Below are 8,261 nucleotides of genomic sequence, written 5' to 3'. Positions count from 1 at the left end.
TGGAAAGGGTTGTCAGGGCCTGGCCCAGGCTGCCCAGGGCAGGGCTGGAGTCCCCATCATCCCTGGAGGGGTTTCAGAGAAACCCCTGGGGATGTGGGGATGAGGGACATGGGGCAGGGATGGGGAAGGGTTGGACTGGGTGATCTTGAAGGTCTTTTCCTACTGAGGTTTTTTCCATCCTGTGATGTCCCTGAAGCCCTGTCCCCAGCACTGCTCGGGGGGACATTCCTGTGCCTGCTCTGTCCCTGTGCCCCAAAGTCACAGCCATGGCTCAGGAGGGACAGGGACATTCCAGAGGAATTCCACCCCTCTGCTCCAATTCCCTTGGGGAACTCCAGGGGGGGAGTCATGACCACAGCTCCCAGAGGGTCAGAAAAAGCTCCCAAAAGCTCAGGAGGTCACAAGGGAGCAGAGGGAGAGAGGAAATGGGAGGGAGAGAGGAAGGAGGGGAGGGGAGAGACAGAGAGAGGGAGAGGGCAGCGTGACCACCCATGGGTGGGCTTGGGTCCCTCCAGGAAGTGGCCTCTGGGGCCCCTCTCTCTTCCTGGTGTCTCTGGAGCACAAGAAGCTCAGCAGGTCCAAGCCCTGGGTTCTGCAGATGTTCTCCAGGCAGTGCAGGGCCCGCTGCACCGGGGCAGAACTCACTGAGAAGTAAAATAATGGAACATAAAACTGGTTCTGCCCCAGCAGCAAGCGGGACCCACCCTGGGGAGGGTCCTGGGGGTCCCGTCAGGAGCAACGCTGTGGTTCCTTCCCAGCTGGGAAGGGAGAAGCAGCATTGGGAAGGGCCTCTCCTCCTTGGGGAATGTCACCAAGGGACCTGAGCCGTGCACAAGGGGACAAGGACACTGGGGTCAGCACCAAAAATGGTGGTTTTGATCCCGGAGCTGCTGGTGAGCAGCCAGTTCCTCAGGGAGAACATGGAGGAGATCTTTGGAGATGAGGTTTGAGACCCAGGATGGGCTCACCCGTCCTGAAGAGCTGAGCCCGTGGGGATGGGATGGATGGGATGGGATGGAATGGATGGGATGGGAGGGGATGGGATGGGATGGGGTGGGATGGATGGGATGGGATGGGATGGGATGGATGGGATGGGATGGGATGGGATGGGATGGGATGGGATGGGGTGGGATGGATGGGATGGGATGGGATGGGATGGATGGGATGGATGGGATGGGATGGGATGGGATGGGGTGGGATGGATGGGATGGGATGGGATGGGATGGGATGGGGTGGGATGGGATGGGATGGATGGGATGGGATGGGATGGGATGGGATGGGGTGGGATGGGATGGGATGGGGTGGGATGGGATGGGATGGGGTGGGATGGGATGGGATGGGATGGGGTGGGATGGGATGGGATGGGATGGGGTGGGATGGGATGGGATGGGATGGGATGGGATGGGATGGGATGGGGTGGGGTGTGGTGGGGTGGGGTGGGATGGGGTGGGATGGGATGGGATGGGATGGGATGGGATGGGGTGTGATGGGGTGGGGTGGGATGGGGTGGGATGGGATGGGATGGCAGCACCAGGAACCAGGAGCCTTCTGGAGGGAGAGAGAAGGTGGAGAGGTGCAGAGCAGAGTGAAGAGCCCAGGGCTGGGCTGTGCAGGGAGGTTCTGGGTTATGGGGTAATTGTACAACTCCCTGCTCTGTTTTTCCACGTTTTCCCACGTTTTCCTAAGTTCCTGGTAATGACTCAGGGAGTCACAGGAACATGGAGACTGCAGGGGCCTCTGGTCCCCAGGCAGGGTCCCCAGGTCTGGTGTCCCAGGGCCATGTCCAGTTGGGTTTGGACACCTCCAGCCCTTGGTCACCCTCCGGGGGAACATTCCCTGGTGTTGATGGGATCAGCACCACGGGGGCTCCCTGGGGTCAGGCCCGGATCCCCCAGGTTCCTCTCCTGGTTCCCATCCTGGTTCCCATCCCAGCCTCCCCCCACCCATCGGGTGTCCTGATGGTCCCAGTTGTGTCCCCTGGTGCCCCTCCCAGCTCCACATCCACCTGGCACAGGGACTGCTCTGCTCCAGGGGCACCTTCCCAGCCCAGGGGGTTCTGGTTCTGGTGTCATTGCTGTGGGTTCCCGAGGGAAATCAGCAAACAAAAGACTTCAGACCTGGCACTGTCCCAGCACACGGCCACGTCCCAGTGCTGTCCCCTGGGCTGGTGTCACCCTCCCCTGCCACCGGTGTCACCAGGGAGGCACAGCAGGGCTCAGCCAGGATGGGGACATTTGTTTTCCTGCCCTGGTCAGGGGGATGAGGGGGGAACCAAAGCCTGAACCTCTGCTGGGACCTCTCCATCCCATTCTTCATGTCCTGTGGCTCCCAGCTTGGCCCCAGGGTGACACTGAGTGGCCTCTCCGGGGGTGTCTTGGGGGACAGAAGCTCCAACGGGTTAAGGAGGGGGGGTCCTTCCAGAGGGCCCTGTTATAAGTGACCGAGACTCAATATTCTGTAAATGGTTTAATTTAATTAATAAAATTGCACTGAGCAGAACAGCGCTGGGTGCGTGGGGAGTCTCCACTCACACACAGCCCTGAAGCTCTGGAATTACCTTTTATTGATTACAGTTCTATGCATACCCAAAAGGAGGGGGGGTTGCATACATATTCATAGGATTGCACCATTCATTATAATATTGATGATTAGTGAGTCTGGGCAGAGTCTGATTTTGGGGAGATACCCGGGGGTCATCAGGGGGTCTTTGGATGAAGTAAGAAGTCTTCCTCAGGCTTGAAGTTTTTACCTTTCTGATTTCCCTGGCTTCATTATGTTGTTACAAGGTGATGTCAGGCCCCATCCATAACTTTCCCCTTATCTGCTGGTTGTGACATCTTTATGTGCTCCTGGTGCAGATGTTCACATTCCTTCGGTGCCCCGTTAGCCTTGGCAGGGCCTTGTTTTAAGAACAGTTCCTACACTTTTAATTATCTCTGAGATAGAAGTTAGCCTCGTCAGGGCCTTGTTTTGTTCACACTGAAACAGTGGAAAATTCCACGTCTCCGCTGCTTTGCTCAGCCCCACATTCACCTCTTGCTCAGTTTGAGTCTTTTCCTGAATTTTCCTGGTCAGGAACACGAATTCATCAGCAGACATTACAGCCCCGCTGCAGAGCAGTGATGGGGCAGGGGGAGCAGCTCTGGGGGGTTTGGGGCCCCTCCTGGAGGTGTCCCCGGGGTGTGACCCCCACCAGGGGCTCTTCCCATGGACACAGCTCCAGGCACTGCAGGTAAGGAGGGGGAAGGGGAAGGGATCATGGAGGACTTTGGGTTCCCCCACAGGGACAGCTCCGGGTGGGCAAAACCTGACAGGAGAGACCCCCAGGCCCTGGGACAGGGGTGAGATCTGCACCCTGAGCAGAGGGGTGGGGAGCAGGTTGAGGGGTGGAGACCCCTTCTGCCTTCTGAACTCACCTCACCTTCCCCTTCCCCTTCCCCTTCCCCTTCCCCTTCCCCTTCTCCCTTCTCACCTCACCTTTCCCTTTCCCTTTCCCTTTCCCTTCCCCTTCCCTTTCCCTTTCCCTTTCTATTTCCATTTCCATTTCCCTTTCCCTTTTTCCTTTCCCTTTTCCTTTTCCTTTTCCTTTTCCTTTTCCTTTTCCTTTCCCTTTTCCTTTCCCTTTTTCCTTTCCCTTTCCCCTTTTCCCTTTTCCCTTTCCCTTTTTTCTTTCCTTTCCCTTCCCTTTTCCCTTTTCTCTTTTCCCTTCCCCTCCCCTTCCCCTCCTCTCCCAGGAGTCCCCATCATCCCTGGAGGGGTTCCAGACCCTGGAGCTGTGGGGATGGGGGACACGGTGTGGGGGTGCTGGGGGACACAGGGTGGGGGTGCTGGGGGACACGGGGTGGTGGGGATGGGGGACACAGTGTGGGGGTGCTGGGGGACACGGTGTGGGGGTGCCAGGGGACACGGTGTGGGGGTGCCAGGGGACACGGTGTGGGGGTGGCCCCGGCAGTGCTGGGCTCAGGGTTGGACTCTGTGACTTTTGTTTTTTTCCTGACCTCACAGGCACCTCCCTGCCCCTCGGCAGCGGCACCCGGGGCCCTCAGCCCCTCCAGGCTGCTGGTGGCCACCTTGGCCACCTGGGGGGCCCCGGGGGGTGGGGGGGGATGGAGGGCCCGAGGTGACCACCCCGGAAGCCGCCGGGATGGACCAATGGCGAAGCCTCTGTCGATCACGTGAGCGAGAATTGCCCCTCAAAATGGCGGCGCCCACGTCCCCGCCCCCGGCGCGAGTTCCGGTTGGGTGAGAGTCGGCTTCCGGTTCCCGCGGAGCTCCAACCGGAAACACGCGAAAGAAAGGGAAAATAAATGTCCGGGCGGGAAACGCGTGCCCACTTCCGGGTTCTGACGTCATGCGGCCTACTTCCGGCACGGAGCCTGCGGCCGGCAGGTGCACCGGAAGCGCCGCTCTGAGGCCCTGCGGGACCCGGACCCCCCCATGGCGGGGTGGGCGCAGGTAAGAGCCGGGCCCGAGCCCCCCCTCCCTGGGGCGGCTCCCGCTGCCCCCCGCAGCCGCCATCTTGGTGCTCTCTGGGTGCCTCCCCCATGGCCTTTGACCCCCCAGCATCACCCAACCCTCTCCAGTGCCCCCCAAAGTTGCCCCAACTCTTCCCGTTGCTCCCCGTGACGTCACCCCCAACCCCCCCTGTGCCCCCCAACGTTGCCCTCCAACTCTTTCCATTTCCCCGCCACGATGTTGCCCCCATCCCTCTCCATTGCTCCCCTAACACTGCCCCCCAACCCCCTCAATTTCCCCCCAACGTGGCCCCCAACCCCTACACTGTTCCCCCCGCCCAACCCCCTGCGCTGTTGTTCCCCTCCCCACCCCCACGATGCCCCCCAACCCCCATTCACTCTCTCTCCCATCACCCCCAGCCCCTCCCCGGGGTCACTGCCCCTTGGGGGGGCTTTGGGGGGGACACGGCCACCGCCACAAACTGCCCTAAACACCGACCCCAAGCACCAGGCCTCGCGTTCCCTGGAGCTCCGTGAGCCCCCCGGAAGCACCACCCCAAACCCCAACCCTTGCGGGGGGGGAGGAGCCTGTGTGACCCCCCCGTGGCCATCCCACTCCTCTCCTGGGGCAGGACGCGGTGACCTTCGAGGACGTGGCCGTGTACCTGAGCCGTGCCGAGTGGGACACGATGGGGCCGGGGCAGCGGGAGCTCTACCACCGGGTGATGATGGAGAACTACAACCTCCTGAGCTCCCTGGGTAACGGGGGCTCCGGGGGGCTCTGGGGTCACCGGGGGGGCTCCAGGGATGGGCGCGGGGCTGGGGGAACATCTCCAGCACCTGCAGTCCTGGGGTGGGGGGCAGTTTGTGGCTGGAAAAACGCAGGATTTGGGTCTCCTTGGCTGTGAAAATGTCCCCTGGGTGAGGTGCCCCCCCCCTGAGGGGGGTCCTGGCTGTGGGGCAGGGGCTTCCCCCCCTCCCCAGGCGCTGGGGCTGTGGTGGGGCAGGAGGAGGAGGATCCCTCGGGGCCGGGGAGGTCGCTGTGAGGACGTCCCCGGTGCCACCAGAGCGGGACAGGGATCTGGTGACCTGGGAGGACCCCCAGGGCGGGGGGAGCCCCACCAGGGCTCCGGCCTCCTCCTCCTCCAGAACCAATCCCTCCCTGGAGCTGCTCCCCCCTCTCCCTGGGGTTTTCCTCACGTTTTGGTGTTCCCTGCCCAGGGTACCCCGGCCCCAAACCGGACATCTTGTGTCGGATGGAACGTGGGGAGGAGCCGTGGGTCAGCGCGGCGCAGAGCCCGGTGAGGTGGGACGGGCCCCGCCGCCCCTCCCCAGGTAAGAGGGGAGCGTCCCCCCCACCCGACCACTGCCAGGGGCTGCCGGGGGGCGGGGGGGCCTCTCCTCCGTCCCCGTGGCCACGCGGGTGACGTCGGGCGGGTGACATCCGTCTGTCCGCCCCGCAGGACGCGAGGGGGACGGGGGGTGGCTGGAGGAGCCCTCGTGGTGGTGGGACGGTGGCGGTGGGAGAGCCCAGGAGAGGACACAGCCCCCAGACCCAGGTGAGTCCTGGTGCTCCCCAGCAGCCTCCTGAGGTGGCTCCGGGCCGGGCTCGTCCCAACCCTTCCCGAGCCTCTCTCAGCAGGGGGACGGCGCTTCCAGTGGCGTCTGCGGTGCCAGAGGCTGCTGAGGACCCGTCCCGGGGACGGCGGGCAGGGCACGGCGGAGGAGCCCGGCAGAGGAGCGGGGCCGGGGGGCAGCCAGGACCAGATCCGGGAGATCTCCTGCTCCAGGTGCTGCGGGAAGGCAAAAGCAAGGAGCGAACGACGGATCCCGGGAAGCGCGGCCCGAGTGGCGGGAACGGCGGCGCCGGGAGAGCTGGGTGGGCCCGGGGAGGGGCTCCTCGTGGACCTGGAACATCCCGACCTCTCGGGAGAGGAGTCACCTCTGGAGGGGCACGAGGAGCTCTCCCTGGAGGAGCTGCAGGAGGTGGTTTGGAGGGACCATTGCTACTGCGGGGGGAGCCAGCCCTGGTTCCTGCACCCCCTGAGGGAGCACAACTACTGCCGCGGGAGCCTCCAGGCCCTGAGGGACCACGGGTACTGCCACCCCGCCAGGCCTCCTCAGGACAGGGACGGCCACCCCCCTCGGGTCACCGCGCTCTGCAAGGGCAGGGCCCACATCAGGAGGATCATCCGGAGAGCCCGGCGGGTGGTCTGGAGTCACAGACCCCTCCTCAAGGCCCCGGGGTGCCCTGGGGCTGCACCCGCTCCTTCCCAAGCCCCTGAGGTCACAGCTGACCCCAGCGAGGGGAGTTCTGGGGTGGTTTGGGCTCTTGTCAAGCAGGAGCTTGCGTTCAGCCCCCGGGAGGGGAGCTCAGAAGGAGTTTGCACCCTCCGGGTGCCCCCTGAACCCAGGGCAGCCCCCTCCCCCCTGGACGTGGCCGTGAAGAGGGAACCAACACCCCCTCCCCAGGAGCAGCAGGCGGGGGAGGGCAGGAGGAGCCCCGGGGCTGAGCCAAAGCTGGGAGGAGGTGACGTGGTGAAGGCCAATCCCATCCTCCTCTACGGCGTCTGCAAAGCGGAGCTGCTGCCCCTGGACCTCCTCTGGGACTCCTCGTGCCAGAGCTCCGAGCTCTCCAGCTGCTCCCTGAGGAAGATCTGGGCAAACTCCATCCACAGGGACAGCTGAGCCCAGCGGGACCCGGGCAGCTGGAGGGGACCATCCAGGAGCTCCTTCCCTGAGGCAAAACCCCTGGAGGTGGTGGGAGAGGCTGGGAAAGCATCTGGAGAGTGGGATTGGGTTTGGGGAAGGGACGGGGAGGATGAGTGTGGATGAAGGAAGGAGGCTGGGAAGGGGCAGGATGGGCAGCTGTGGCCTGGTGACCCCCCTCCTGTGCTGGCTCCTGTCTTGTCCCTGCTCCCCCCCTCTGCTCTGAGCAGATTTCCCCGGGGTTAATCTCAGCCCCGCAGCGCGGAGCTGTGGGGTCACAGATTAAAGCACTTAGTTTTGTACGAGGGCAGCACCTGTCCCTGCGTGGCCTCGAGGACCTTCCAAGGCCTTCTCCGGCCCAACCAGGGGGGTGGCTCCGGGTGCTGTGCCTGGGAGAACGGAGGTGGGGGGAGTGACACCTGCGGGGCAGAATCTGGGGGTCCCTGGGACTGCAGCACCCTGGGGGGCTGAGAGGCCTCAGCCGGGTGAACCCCAGGGCTGCTGGGATCCCCCCTCCCGGGGCGTCCCTCAGGGCCTCGCTGGGCTCTGCCGGGAGCTCTCCGGAGGCTCCGCAGGGGCGGGGGGGCCGCTCCCCGGGCTCTGTCCCCCTGCAGCAGGAGTCCTGGGGGCGGGGGGGAGGCAGCGGGAGCTGCGGGGAGATCCCCGGGGCAAACACCGAGAGCGGAAGGGACGGGCGGGCAGGGGGTGGGGCCGGGCCGGTTCGGTTCGGTTCGGTTCCAGGCCCCACGGGCCGTGACCCCCCCAGGCCCCTCCAGGCCTCGACCTCCCCGGGCCCGGCCGTGGCGGCCCCCGCGGCCCTCCCTGAACCCGCAGCCAATGGGAGCGCGCTCCTGAGGTCACGTGTGTGCGCCGCACCAATCAGGTGCTGCCGATGGCACCGGGCTCCGCTGAAACAAAATGGCGGCGCCGGTGCGAGCAGCCAATGGCGAGGCCGGCTGCGGGTCACGTGGGGGGGAGCGGCGCAGGGTGTTCCGGGACAGCCGCGCAACTTCCGGGTCAGTGGAGCAGAAGACGCTGGGGGCGAGCGGGAGGCGGAAGTGCGTCACCGGATCTGTGCCCTGAGGCCACGCCCCTTCC

At 64.4% G+C, this 8,261-nt stretch overlaps 1 protein-coding gene across 1 annotated transcript; it reads left to right on the top strand.

Annotated features, from left to right (window-relative positions):
- Positions 1-4,334: 4,334 nt before the first annotated feature.
- On the top strand, positions 4,335-6,753 carry LOC139791933 (zinc finger protein 707-like). Its single transcript, XM_071734474.1, has 4 exons — positions 4,335-4,455; positions 5,087-5,213; positions 5,676-5,789; positions 5,918-6,753. Exons 1-4 carry the CDS (start codon positions 4,438-4,440, stop codon positions 6,043-6,045), a joined length of 387 nt encoding a protein of 128 aa, XP_071590575.1. The 5' UTR covers positions 4,335-4,437; the 3' UTR covers positions 6,046-6,753.
- Positions 6,754-8,261: the final 1,508 nt, after the last annotated feature.

Source organism: Heliangelus exortis, chromosome 2 (assembly GCF_036169615.1).
Source record: "Heliangelus exortis chromosome 2, bHelExo1.hap1, whole genome shotgun sequence".
In the NCBI taxonomy this organism is placed as follows: Eukaryota; Metazoa; Chordata; class Aves; order Apodiformes; family Trochilidae; genus Heliangelus; species Heliangelus exortis.
Note: the sequence above shows the minus strand (reverse complement) of the source record. Positions and strands in the feature narration are given on the sequence as shown.